Source organism: Hipposideros armiger, unplaced genomic scaffold (assembly GCF_001890085.2).
Source record: "Hipposideros armiger isolate ML-2016 unplaced genomic scaffold, ASM189008v1 scaffold_126, whole genome shotgun sequence".
Lineage (NCBI taxonomy): Eukaryota > Metazoa > Chordata > Mammalia > Chiroptera > Hipposideridae > Hipposideros > Hipposideros armiger.
In genome coordinates, this window is record NW_017731476.1 from 2,467,980 (window position 1) to 2,481,295 (window position 13,316).

Consider the following 13,316-nt stretch of genomic DNA (forward strand, 5'->3'; position numbering starts at 1 on the left):
CCCTTTTCCCACTTCTCTTCAATCGAAGCCACACTTCGGGGGGACAGTCCAGCCCATGGGGGTGCCAGCTCCCAGCACCACGCACACTTGGGGGTTCTGCCGACCCCTGCCGGCCTCAATTTCCCCACCTGACTAGGCCTTTGTGCCCCTGTCCCTTCCCCTGGCCCTCCACCTGAGAGTGGGTAGGATGGCTCCTGGGTCAACCTTAGCTCGGGGTTGATGTTCCTGTGGGATAACTGAGCTCCACGGTGGTGGGTAGGGCCGCTGTGCTCTCGATTCATGCCCTCCCCCAGCGCAAAGGGAAGGAGGTGCCTGTTCGTGAAACGGATGAGCACACCTTCACCCCTTCCTGCCTCCCCTCATCAGCTGACCATTGTCTGGAGAAGGCTCCCCAGCCCTGGGGCCAGGTGGATGTGGGGTTCATCTCATGATGGGCTGGGGTTCTGGTGGGAGGGGGAGAAAAAGGAGGACCGATCAGGCTGGGCATTCTGTGCACCCTGGGCCCCAGAGATAGACAAGGACTGAGGGGGGCCTGTGCCTACCCAGCACCCATGAGGCCCCAGTCCACCTGGAGGGCAGCCTGCTCCTGGTGCATCCTCCAGGGAGAGGGCCATGGAGCTGCCAGCAGCCACCTCCTCACACCTCCTGCGCCCCAGCCGGTGGCCTATGGACCCTCCTTCTGTGAGGGTCCGTCTCCTGCTTCGCTGGCCAGCTGCAGCTCCATCCACCTCCACATGGCCCAGGACCTCAGCCAGCTTGCCAGGCTCTGGTAATTCCTGGCAGCCTCATTGCCCCATAATCTTTGCTCAGGAGAGAGCAGCCACCCGAGGAGATGCTGGGGTGGGGGTGGGGTGGCCCAGGGAGGAGGCAGCAGTGAAGGGCCAGAAAGGTTGAGCTGAAGCTTCTGGAGTGTTTGGGGGACACATGGCAGAAAAAGAACAGACTCAGAGCGGCCTTCAGGGTGGGACAGCCTGGTGGCTCCAACCCATGGAGTGCACGGAGGCCGCCTGTGGAGTGAGAGTGGCCAAGCTCCACCTTTGCCCTTACCTCCAGGGACTGGGGTGCGGCCTACTGACTGCTCCGTCACTGCCAGGCCCTGACTTCAGCCACAGCTAAGTGTGAGGTGACACCAGGTGGGTGTAGGGCTCTCTCAGGCTCTGGTGCACATCAAGATATGCTCTTCCTCCACCATCCAGCCCATTCCAGACAGATGAAGGGACACCGGGAACCCCAGAAAATCAGTCCCCCAGAGCTGGACTGTGTTCACCCGAGGACATGACCCTCATCCCCACCCCATTTGCCGTTTCTATCACCCCTGGAATTTAGCATGTTGACTGCTAGAATCATTAGCCCTGATACTGCCAGGGCCTGCGTTTGACTCCTGGCCTCCCCACTGTCCAGCCCGGCACCCTGTAGGTGCTTGACAAATGTCTCCACGGCAGTGGTGCTGGCACAGTCCTTTATAAACAGGAGACAAACTCCATCAAGTGTAGAGGTGCCCCACCCGCCCTGCCACATGTCCACCCTCTCCTTCCTGAAGTTCTTGGTGTGCACACGTGGTTTGTGCCCATCCCCACCAGGGCAGGCCCCCTGAGTCTGTCTTGCTCCTGCCACACACCTGGCCTCAGCTCTGCGTCTGCAGACACACGCGGTCAGTGCACATGCATTGCTGGTATCAGCTGTGAGGGCGAGGTCGGGCTGGGGGTATCTGGAGAGCAAGTGCCATTGAGGGCTGGCTGTCATGTGGGGGCCTCTCTGCAGCAGTTAGAGCTCGGTGGCTGGCATGACTAGGTGGCCGCTGAAGGTGATGTAGAGGTCCCCGCCCTCACCATAAATGGCGTTGTCACGGTCCCGCTGGAACAGGCGCACCCAGACAGTGTCGCCAGTGGCCAGCGGCAGCAACAGACTCTGGGTCTGCATGACACTGCGCTCGCTGGGCTGTGCGTACAGCACGGCTGTGGCCTGCCTGTTGCACATGATGTGCAGGTAGGTCTCCTTGTAATTCCAGGTGTGCACGGTGAGGCTCAGGAAATACACGCCGGGCACAGTGCAGAGGAAGTGACCAGAGGCCAGGTCGAAGCTGCCATCCAGGTTCACCAGCTCCGTGTCAAAGGTTACGGTCTGGAAGGCATCGGTGCTGTGTAGCCCCTCACGCCGGCCCACGGAGAATGCCGCATAGGCGCGCTGGCATTGGGCGCCTGGTGGCCCCACCTTCCCCTTCTGGCCCTTGGGTCCCTGGAGGCCCCGGGAACCCCGTGGGCCCTCCTTTCCACTCCTACCAGAGTGACCTCTGATCCCTGTCTCGCCCTTCTCACCTGCAGGGGAGCAAGCAGAAACCACTGGTCAAGGCTTAGAATCCACTTGCTGGCCATGTGGCCTGGCGAGTGACCTCACCTCCCCAAGCCTCAGTCTCCTCACGCGTAAGATGGGTGCCAACCCGCCCCTCACACAGGCCAATGAGAAGCCACACCCCAAAGCCGTGGCTGTGCTGGGGCTTGTGCCGACTCTCATGTGGGGACGGTGGGGACAGTGGGAATGACAAGTTCAGGCAGCTGTCAAAGGAAGGGTCTGAACTGGATTTTGAAGGACGAGGGGGCTGGGAAGTTGGTACCCAAGGCCAACCTTCACGTGGCCTGCTGTCCAGCCCCTAGGATGATGCCCTCTTGAGCTCAGCCTCTCGCACCTTCTCCCACGGGGTACCTGGCCCTCCTTTCCCCACTTCCTAGGTGGCTGGGCCTGGCAAGGCCACCGCAGGGCAGGTGAATAGTAAGAGTGAAGGGAGCCTCAGGTTTCCAGGCCACCTCGCTTCCTAATTGAGAGGGTGGCTGGGTGGAGGCTGATGGCCTTTACAAGGGTGTGGGAAGCAAGGAACCACCACCACTCCGTGTGTCTCACTGGGGCCCCAGGTTCCCTGCCTAGATCAGGGCCTCGGGGCTTTCACCTGCTCTCCTGCTGCCTCTGTCGTGTTCTGTTCAGTGTGGGCGTCCCTGTGGGGTGTCCCTATGGGGACAGGAGACAGGGTGGGGCTACCTCTCCAGGATACTCACCTTTGAGGATTGAGATGTCGATGGTGGGCCGAATGCGGGGCAGCTGCACCCACTCCGCCCCGTCACTCTCAGCGGCATATGTGCCGGGGGCAGCCGGGGGCCAGGCTGGGCAGCAGCAGTGCACACACGGCCGCCGGGGCGGCCCCAGGCCAGGCCAGGCCTCCCCAGGCAGCACCAGGAAGAGCAGAAGGGCAGAGGCTGCCCTCTGGGCCAGAGCCTACGAGACGGGGAGTAGAGAGGAGCGCGTCTGAGAAGAAGATGCCCCACTGAATCCCAGGCCCCACTGCAGCCAGCTCCGCCCCCTGGTCTGAGGAGACAGCATAGGGGACCTGTGTGGGGTACACAGTCAGGGGCCCTCAAGGTGCCCTAGTGGGCAGGGCCAGAGCCTCACCCTGCACCAGACAGAGTACCTGGCATAACCCTCCCTGGCGCTCAGCCCCCACCCCTGACAGACATCACTAATGGATCTCCACATTATTTCACCTGCACCTAAATACGGCCTCAGAATCCTCCTCAACACAGCACTACCGTGGCTGCCACCAATCTGAGGGGCCCACCCACACAGGGGACAACTCACACCTTTTGCACCCCCAGCAAGCATGGCCCAGGCAGCCCCGCCCCATCCGAGCTGGTGTTTCCAGGCTTTTTCTCAGGGGCTGCTCCCTCTGCGGGCTCCTACCCCTCCCAGAGCCCTTGCTCAGGCCTGTCGCAGGCACCCTGGCTGCCTGCAGTCTGGTCCCCAAAGTTCCCATGCTGGGGACCCTGCACCTGGCAGATGCAGGGGTAACTGCCATGGTCAAGGGGGCTCTGAATCAGCCCCCCAAGGCCCCCCACCCTCCTGTGGAGGGGCAGAGCCCTCGAGGCGGGCCGCTTCCAGGAGGAACATTGCCCTCCCCCTGAGGCTGGGCCTGGGTCCCAGGTTGGGTGGGGGCTGACGGGAGGCAGTTTCTGCCTGCTGCCTAACTGGGCAGAGGGCAGCACCTGAGTCCTGAGCTCCCAGAAGGAGGGAGGCCAACTTGAGTTACCCCATGTGGCCACCTACCCCGAGGTGGAAAAGATGGTTTTTCACGCCCAACAGTCCTGGGCCTCTTGCCTTCATGCCCCCTCCCACAGGACACCCTGCCTGACACCTGGACCATCCGTACAAGGTGGGGGCACCACTTTCTGCCTCAATCAGCAGCTGCTGGAGGCCCCTGGGTGAGCTCTGCATGCACCTGGGCATCCGTTTCCCCTAGCAAGTGGGCCCTGCCTATCCTGGTCTCCCCAGGGCTCCATCCAAGAGGCTCAGCCAGCGCTGGTCTCCTGCAAGGTCAGGCATGTGAGGTCAGCGTCCTCAGTCTCCCCTGTAGCCCGGCCCTGCTGAGCAAAGACCCAGGCCCCCTCCTTCAGGGAGCCCTCTGGGACTGCAGCACAGGGCTAGGTCCTTCCTCTTGCATGGTGGGTCTGAGACCCACTCCCAGGCTGAGCTTCCCTGGAAGATGGGACCCTTTCTCTTCACCCTCCCTCCTCCTCCCCTTCCCCTGGAATCTAGCAGACCCTGACCAGTCCTCCTAGCTTCACTGAACCCTGCAAGACCCTCCTGGATGCCTCCCATGGAGGGATCTGATAAGTGGGTGTCTCCAGGAGATCCTGCCCCATATGCAATCCTGTGGCACTCAAGCCCCCACCTCGTCCCCCTGGAGGTCTGGTGTCCTGGGCATCCTGGCCACCTGGCCTGCCCAGCAAACAGCCTGGGCTGGAGCCTCCTTCCTGCTGGAGTCTGAGTAGAGCACAGACCCCTGCAAGCCCAGCCTGCCCAGGGTGGCTGTGAAGACCCCCACCTACCCCCACACTCCCTGTTACCATTTCACAGTCGGGTGCTGCTGCCTGTCTGGCTGTCTCCAGCGTCACTGCACCAGGAGCCCGTGAAAGAGCCCTTTCATGCCCGCCCCAGGCGCCCACGGCTTCCCCTGGGCCATCCAAGACCAACAGGCCTTGGGCCAGCCTCAGAGCTCCCGGCAGGAGACTCACAGGGCCCTGCTGCCCGCCGCCGTCCTGCCCTCCACCCGCCACTTGCCAAAGGGTCTGCATAGCCTTGCCACAGGGGCTCCAGGTCCTCCTGCCAGCCCTGTGCCATAGCATGGCTATAGGGCCTGGGGAGCCTGAGACTGGTGGATTGGGGGACGGTGCCATGGGTTGTAGCTGGTGGATGAAGCCAGCACCTGGCCAGACCCGTGGTGTCTGCTCCCGCCTCCCCGGAGCCCTCCCAGCTCACGGTGCCCAGCAGAGCGAGAAGCCTGCTGTGACTCCCTGTTGGGGGGCCTTCGGCATCAGCCCAGCCTAATGGGTAAGCGTTGTTCCCTGTTATGCCCTCTGGCGGGAATGACTCACAGGGCCCCCCAGGCCATGGCAGGCAGGGGCTATGCCCACTGTGAGCCTGAAGCTGAGCCCACACCAGGGTCTGGCCTTGTCCCTGGTCTGCGTCTGGACAGCTGGACACTGGGTCCAGGAGCAGAACCCGGCGCCTTGGCCTCTGGACATGGGGACATGCGATTGCTGGGAAGCATACGCCCCTGCCCCCACACCAAGCCAGGTCACCTGTGGGGGAGGCAGCAGCTGACCAGCCATGGCCTGGGGGACAGGCAAGCCATGGGCTGTTCCGGGACCATCCGTGGGTCTGGCTCTCTCCCCGGCTCCCCCACTCCAGCCCTCCTCACTGATAACCACGTAGGGCAAGGACAGGAGGAGAAGGGGAGAAGCCCCCCCCACTTGTGGGGGGTTTCTTGTGCCAGGCTGAGGGTGAGTGGGGCTGGTGAGGACTGTGGGCAGGGGCTATGCCAGCTGGGGCTATGCCAGCTGGAGCCAGTTTCCAGACTGGCCCCCCCATGCCTCCTCCAGAGATGACAGGTCACACTCCAGCAGGCCCAGCAGCCCCTTTTGGGCACAGCTGTCTTTACCCCTTGTTGGCAGGTGGCACAAATGCAGGGGGTATGAAGACCTGAGGCCCTAAACCCTGACTCACCTCCCTGTAGCCTCTATAGCCCCTGCCTTGTGGTTTGGTTCTGAGTAGCCCAGGTTCCAGCCTCTCATCACCGCGTCCCTGAGGAGCCGGTGGGCCCAGGACAGGCTGGGGGCTCCTCTCTGCCCCCCCCATTATTGCCTCTGGGGCTCCCCAAGGAAGGCAGACGCCTGAGCTCTGCTGCTCCCTGCATCTGAGCCTCGGTTTCCCACCTGTAAATGGGCACCAATGCGCTCAGAAGTGGCGGGAGTGTCCCCTGTCTAGATGGACGCGCAGGAAACACAGCCAGTGGGGGGGTGCCGCAGGCTTCGTCATGCTGTAGGGCTGCTGTCCTTCCCTGCACCTCCCGCTGCCTGCGCCCTGATGCCAGCAGGCAGAGCAACCCCCCAAAAGAGATGAGCATTCATTGCGAGTCCCCTTGGGGGAGAGGACAGTGAGTTAAATGTGCCCTGCATGTGGGACGTAGGCCAGGGCTGAGCCCAGGCCTCTGGGACCCACACTGCAGTGCATTTGCTAGAGTGGGCGGGAAGGCAGGGCTCTGAGTGGAGGTGGTCAGTGAACATCAAGGGTGACTCAGCAGGCGGCAGGAGAACGAGGCGCCCGGACAGAAATAGCCATCATTCGGACCTGCTGCCCGGCACCTCCGTGACGACGGAAGCAGTGGCTGAGTGTCGTGGCCCCACAGGGTCAGCCACCCACAGAGTGTCTGCAGGGGCCGAATCCCTGCTGATGGCAACTGGCCAGCCTGGGGTGGACATAGCTGTCTATCCCCACCCCGAGCCTGCCAGAGAGCCTAACTCTCCTTCAAGCCTCAGAGAATTTGACATGTGGCCTAGAGACACTGCTCAGCTCCAGGGTCTGGTCACAGTGTGACAAAATTTCTGACCTCACAGATGGCCATCAGAGAACTACAGGCATTGAGGCTCAGCCGGGCGGCCCCCTGGGACTATGCCCGCTGTCTTCCCTGCCTGGTGCCACCACCAAGCTTTAGAGATAATGAGCTTCACACAGCCCCCTTCATTTCGTTGCCATCAGCTGCCAGTCTCTGGGGGCCCTGGACGAGGAAAACCTCAGCGCCGATGGGGACACCGCCTCAGCTGTGGGGCAGTAATGGGGGTCTGGGTGGCAGGAGTGCTCACAGTGGGACTTACTGTCTCCCAGCCTCTTAAAGGACATGTCCCTGGGAGTCCCGTCAATAAGCTGCCACTGGGGAAGGGACTGCAGCCAGGAGTTCATCTGTGGGGTGATGCGGGGGCACACGAGAGAGGCCTCACCACCCCCTGCCCCTCCACAGATGTGCCTGGCCCTCTCTGGGGACTGCATTTCTGCCCATGACATGGACATAGGGTACAGGGTGGTGTGCAGTCAGGTGAGCACCAGGGGCCCTATACACCCGACTCACTCACTGGCCAAGGGGGCGTCTAGACGAGGAAACTGGCCCCCTGAAGGTGACCAAGGTGTTTGGGAGTGGGGCCCCCTTGCAGCCTAGACTCCTCACCCTCCAGTTCAGGGTTTGCCCCCCCCCAGGTGCCCATCTCGTGTCAAGTGGGGGTGGCAGGGAGAGGTCCCATGGGTTTCCCGGATGGTCACTGCCCCAGGCCTGGCTTGGTGCCCTCGAGGGCATTGAGGTGCTGCGTGGATGCCCACAGCCCCCAGGGCCGAGTCCCTCAGGGGAGAGTCAGGCCAGCAGTGTGTCCGGACACCTCTGCCCCAGGTTCACCTCCTGCTAACGAGGGGAGAGCCAGCCAGCCTCACCATGACAGCATCCAGGGCACATGAAAGAAAAACAGCAGATTATCGCTGCAGTGACTAGAGGCTGTGACGAGTGGTGTGGCTTTAGTGGGATGGGAGGTGATGCTTCCTCGGAAGCATCCGGCAGGTGACCCGTGCGCATAGAGGAACCTATCTATGGGTGTGGGGGAGGACCCTGGAGCTGTGGCAGGACCTGGAGCTGGGGCAGGGCCAGGCCTCCAATACTCCGTTTGAGCAATGAGGTGGCTGACAACCTTGGCTGACCCCTCTCCCCAGATGGTAACCGGGGGCACTCTGGGCAGGAAGAACTGCCCCTGCAAAGGTTCTGAGCCCTTGCCTCCCATAGGCTGGGACAATGGGGTCTACAGGCCAAGCCCACCTGCCCAGGCCATGGCATCTAGACTCCACCCTGAGCCTCAAGCCACGAGTGCAAAGCTAACATGCTTTTTATTTTAGGGTTGGGGGTCGGGTCCCTGTCTGAGTCTGGCCAAGGCCAGCAGGGCCACCCCACCATGGTGCCCGCCCTGGTCACTGGTAGCCGGCCAGCTGAAGGATGGTGGGGTAGCGGGCGCGGTGGGTCATGCACTTCTGGCGGTCGATGAAGAGGCTGTTGGTTTTGACGGCGATGTCCTTCTCCAGGCTCATGCGTGTGTCCTCCAGGTTGCGCAGTGACTGCTCTGCTTCCAGAAGCTTCTCCCTCAGCGCCATAAGGGACATGTTCAGTTCTTCCACCTCGCTCACCAGCCTGGGGGGTTTGGTGGAGGGAGGACGTGAGCTGGGCTGTCACCAAAACACTAGGCCTTTGGGCTGGGAGGGGCGAGGTCCAAGATTCTAACGCTGAGGAGTCCTGGCCAAGATGCTCAGCCATAAACGGACCCCCAAATCCCAAAGGGATGCCCACCAGAAGAGCTGGGGAATGGGCTGGGTCTCCACTCGAGGCCCGAAGGCTCCTTGGTTCCTTGTATTCCTGGCATTTGGAATTAGGACAGATCGACCCCCTTGGAGCTGAGCGAGGCCCCAAGTTTCCTGAACAAATCGAGGGACAGGGAAAGAGGAATGCCAGGGAGTGGGGGGTAATTCTGCTCACAAGAACAGCTGGGCACTCAATAAATTAGAAAAACAAAAGACATGATCCCATCTATGGCTCCAGCCCAGGACGTGGGTCCCCCATGACACCAGAGGTGTAGACAGGTCCATGAGGCTGGTGTACTCAGACCCCGAGATTCCTCACCAGGAAGACTGCACAGCATATGAAGTGGGAAGCACCCCAGTGTCCCTGGCACTTGAAGCCCTGATACTCAGTGCCCGCCCCCAAGGCCCGTACAGTGTCCATGTGCTGGGTGGGAGTGCAAACGTCTGCGTGTGTGAGCTGTGCCGGTCAGGCCCCACTGTCTCCTCAACACATCTGTGGGGCTGTGTGCATGGTGGGGGTTGTACATGGGGGGCTCTTAGAGGCCAAGGGAGGCCTGGAGGCAGGTGGATGGCACCTCGGTGAAGGTGGTGACCTGGCCCACCCCAGGACTGTACCTGAACTGGGCATTGTCTCGGCACAGCTCCACGTTGGGCCGGTGCGAACGCTGGTACAGGCGGGTCTGAGCCACCTTCAGTGGCATCTCCTTGTCCCTGATGGCCTGCTTCAGCGCAGCCACATTGTGCTCCTGGTCTGTGATCTCGCACAGCGTCTGCACACAGGACAGTCCCTATGAGCTCCCAGAAAGGCAGGCTGCCAGGACGGGCCAGGCCTCCTCCCTGAACCCTGGGGCTATGTCCAGTGAGCAGCCTGTCCACTAGCTCTGGAGGAGGCGTAGATGCAAGAACATGTCCCGCTACCTCAGCCCACCCAAGAGAACCCAGGGGGCTGGGGTGAGACAGCAAAGCCTGTTGTCCAGCAGTTCTGGCTTGAATACCTCCGAGCCCGGGTGGTCACTAGTCTCCAACCTTAACCAAGAACCAGAGAGACTTGGAGGCAGCAAAGGCCACCCTGAGAGCCTGGGGCCAGAGCCCTGCCAGGATCTTCCCTCCCACCTTCCCTCCTGTTCACACCTGACAGCCCCTCCTGGTCACTGCCAATAGATCAGGGTGGCAATGACAATAGACCACACCCAATGTCACCTGGTTTTTCATCGGCTCTGCCTTTGGGGTCCTTCTGGATGGAAGGGGCAGAGGAGAGGCAGGGGTGAGGCTAGGTAGTGACCATGGCATAGTGGCCACAGTGGGGGGGGGGCGGGGCCTCAAGGAGCCTGGTCTCATTCTGGTTATGGGCGCCCCGCCCCAGGGCTGGCCCTAACGTGGCCTGGATGCGTCCTGGGCGTGGCTTGGGAGCGCCGGGCCCCACCTTGTGCAGGTGTTGCTTCAGCTTGAAGCGCGTGTCCTCCAGCTCCTCGCAGCGGCGCCCGTAGGCCAGGTTCACGGCGTCGCACTGCAGGCGCAGGTCCTCGGCTATGTCCCTCAGGATGCAGTCAATGAGCCCCCGCAGGTTGACCGAGGCCAGGCGCTCGCGCTCCGCGCGGCACAGGTTTTCCTGTGTGAACTTGGCCCACGTCTCGGACGTGGAGGCGCTGTGGACAGGTAGTGGGCCAGCGCCGCGGTCGGTGGAGACACCTGCCAAGCGCTCCGGTGCCCACCAGGCCCTCCCCGCTCCCCCGAAATTCCGTGCCCCCAGCGCCCCAGCACAAACCACCACCCTCAAGCCTCAGTGCCGCCTCGAGACCCCACGCCCCGTACGTCACTTGTGCCTCCTGTGACTACTACCCTAGCTTTGCCCTGTGGCCTCCAGCTCCGCCCCACGCCCCCTGTGCCTCCTGCCCCCTTCCCAGCTCCACTCCAGCCGTGCGCCCCATGCCCACCGCACCCCCAGGGCTGCACTACAATGGTTGGAGGCTTAGCGCCCCTACCGACCCCTCATGGAGCTGCAGGTTAGTTCGTCCATGTCTGGTCCCCCATCCGCAGGGGGCGCCCCCCACCCTTGGGTCCTGCCTCCTTCCTTAGCCCCCAGCCCCTCTGGTAAACTGTGGGACTGGGCACTTGGGCAGGGGTCCTGATGGCTGCGCATCCCCAGGAGCAGAAAAGCTTCACAAGAGCCATCTGTGGTGAGGGCCTCAGGCCAGCAGGGCTGGGCAGAACCCCCAGCAGAAGGACCAGGAGCCTAGGCGGGATCTGGGGAGGGTTGCTGCAAGGACTAAGGAGGTGGGGAAGGGTGTCTGTGTGGAGGATCCCTTGGAGAGGCTGGGATGGCCCACCTCTCCTCCAGCTTGGTGGAGTGCGGGTAGAATTGCACCTCCGTGCTCTGGTTGTGGTAGCGGCCACAGGTTTCATCGATATTGTAGGCCTCAACCTTGTCAGACCAGTCCATCTCGCATGTCTCCTTCTGTTCCAGGTTCATCCTAAGAGCAGTGGGCAGGGCCCATGGTTTTGCACGGGGGGGGGGGGGGGGGGGGGAGCTGGGCCCACCAGGGTGCTGGGCAGGGCAAACATTCCCAAGCAGCAGGCACACCTCATGTGCCCAGCATGGGGTCCTTGGCACGCCCAGGTTCACCTAGCCACCAATGTCCAGAAGCTGCTGCTCCCTCCGCACCCATGCTGGCCTGGGCTGTGGACACCCAGGCCCCCCAGGCCACGCAGGTATCTGCTACACCTCCCACCTGCCTGGTGCCCCTGCCTGGCCTGTGCTCCTGGCTGTAACCTGGGGCAAGCCATCATTTCTCTGAGCCTCAGGCCTAGTTGCCCCAACTTCCTGCCCTAAACCAGCCTAAGGCGTGGGGAACAGGGGTCATCCTAGGGGCTGCAGACTCACCGAATCTGGTTCATGGCCTGCATGATGGTCCTTTTCAGCAGTTCTTGAATGTTTCGGATGAGCTCGGCCTCCTGGGGGGGAAGACCCTGTCCTTGAAGAATCTGATGACTGCAGAGCTGCTGTGGCCCCAGGGAGAGCTGAGATTTGGGGCAATACCTGGGAGATCTGGGGGGTCAGCTGGCACCTGACCCCTGGCTGGATGACCTTGGGCCTTGTGGACCCCTGGTCTCTTTCCTGGAAGATGGGGCATGAGCCCCACTTTTCCTTCTCAGGTTTATTTTGGGCATTTGAATATTCTATTCGGTGCACTGCATGGGGGCTTTTGCTGTTGCTGAGAGGTTCAACCAACAGTAGTTCCCACTGGTCTGGCACCCAGCACCCCCTGGGCACTGGGGTCTGTCCCAGCTGTCTACCCAGGGCACTGAGGGCATCAGCCTGCCAGCTAGCCCTGGACAGCCAGGCTGACAGCCTCAAAGGACCCTGGGTCTCGGGGACCAGGTGCCTTCCTGGGAGGGGCTGCCCCTTGGGGCTGTGGGCACAGAGAGGCCTCACCCCAAGTCTACTGTGAGGACCACTCCTGGGGCCAGGGATGGCACCATCCTCCTGAGTGGCCTGAGCCCTGACTCTGCCCCCCGCCCGGAGCTGCCCTAACACCCAGTTAATTCTGGTCCCTAACCTATCGCCAGCTTCTCTGTGCCTGTGTATGCAGAGGAGCATGGGCACCAAGGCCTCTGCCAGCCCGTGTCATGGGGGCACACCTGTATCCATCCTCAGGCCCCTGTGCAGGTCACGCTCCCAGCAGAAACATGAGGGTAGCCCCTGTCTGCCGGTCCCCGGGAACCAAAGGGGTCCACACCTTTAGCAGCTCCATCTCCACGTAGTCACGCACGAGGTCGGGGTGCTGGCGACGCTCTCGGCACTGCAGGTTGTCAGTGGCAATGGAAAAGGGCACAGCTGTGGCATCCAGGGAGCTCTCCAGCCGCTGCTTCTGGTCCAGCAGCCTGTCAGTCTCAGCGACCAGTTCGTCCACCTCATGCTGCAGCTCCGACTTCCAGCAGTGCATGTCCTGCAGACGCTCGCCCACCTTCCGGGTAGAGTCCTCCTGGGTTCTCTGTGCCAGTGTCTGTGTCTCGGCAGCCAGCTGCAAGCTCTCATGGCGCTGCCGCTCCGACTGGTCACGGTCAGCAAAGGCCTGGTGGTAGTGGGCATAGCAGTTCTGAAACCACTCATCCACCAGGTACTTGGCTGTGCGGAAGCCAGCGGTGGCCAGGCCGGAGGACGTGTAGGCACCTGTGTTTCGAGCTACATCGTATAGCTTGGGGGGAAGTTCGCATGCCGGCACCGTCTGTGGGGCGGGCTGCTTGGTCAGGAGCACATCTGTCTGCGCCATGGTGCCACCAGCCTGGGCACAGGTTGGTGGGTGGGGCATTTGCCACCGTCAGTAGGGCAGGTCTGGCCACTCTATTCCCTGAGCAGGATGTCTCCTGGTCTCCAGGTGAGAGGTACACGCCAAGCCCTCCTGTTGCTGGGCAACGGAGGCCCCTCCCTCAGGGGCCCTCTTAAAGGGCCAGGCAGGCCGCAACCCTACCTATCCTGGGCCCCTTCTGGCTGGAGGAGGCATTGCACCTGATTGTACCAGGGAGCAGAGGCCCGAGGCCAGGTCCCTTTGCCTCCTGCTTGTCTTATTTGTCCCAGTGAGGGTCTCCCTTTGGGCATGGAGGGGTGA

General features: G+C 62.2%; 2 protein-coding genes across 3 annotated transcripts; both read right to left on the reverse strand.

The window, feature by feature from the left end:
- Positions 1-1,657: 1,657 nt before the first annotated feature.
- Positions 1,658-4,913, reverse strand: C1QTNF8 (C1q and TNF related 8). Its single transcript, XM_019648485.1, has 3 exons — positions 4,890-4,913; positions 3,048-3,264; positions 1,658-2,315 (listed from the first exon to the last, which is right to left on the reverse strand). The coding sequence occupies exons 1-3, from the start codon at positions 4,890-4,892 to the stop codon at positions 1,765-1,767; spliced, it is 771 nt and encodes a 256-aa protein (XP_019504030.1). The 5' UTR covers positions 4,893-4,913; the 3' UTR covers positions 1,658-1,764.
- Positions 4,914-8,267: 3,354 nt separating this feature from the next.
- TEKT4 (tektin 4) lies at positions 8,268-13,062 on the reverse strand. 2 transcript variants are annotated; one of them, XM_019648480.1, is made up of 6 exons: positions 12,447-13,062; positions 11,591-11,661; positions 11,037-11,180; positions 10,133-10,355; positions 9,325-9,479; positions 8,268-8,542 (listed from the first exon to the last, which is right to left on the reverse strand). In XM_019648480.1, exons 1-6 carry the CDS (start codon positions 13,017-13,019, stop codon positions 8,326-8,328), a joined length of 1,383 nt encoding a protein of 460 aa, XP_019504025.1. In that variant the 5' UTR covers positions 13,020-13,062; the 3' UTR covers positions 8,268-8,325. The 2 variants fall into 2 exon arrangements, with proteins under 2 accessions (XP_019504025.1, XP_019504026.1); XM_019648481.1 differs by lacking the exon at positions 11,037-11,180.
- Between the last annotated feature and the right edge of the window lie 254 nt (positions 13,063-13,316).

Bases quoted from the DNA above. Each gene is read 5' to 3' on its own strand.
- C1QTNF8 (XM_019648485.1), bottom strand. The intron at 2,316-3,047 runs GTGAGTATCCTG...GCTCCCCTGCAG, and splicing joins CGACATCTCAATCCTCAAAG to GTGAGAAGGGCGAGACAGGG.
- TEKT4 (XM_019648480.1), bottom strand. From the start codon at position 13,019: ATGCCCCACCCACCAACCTGTGCCCAGGCTGGTGGCACCATGGCGCAG. The intron at 11,181-11,590 runs GTGAGTCTGCAG...CACTGCTCTTAG, and splicing joins CAGGCCATGAACCAGATTCG to GATGAACCTGGAACAGAAGG. The intron at 10,356-11,036 runs GTGGGCCATCCC...ACCTGTCCACAG, and splicing joins TCCACCAAGCTGGAGGAGAG to CGCCTCCACGTCCGAGACGT.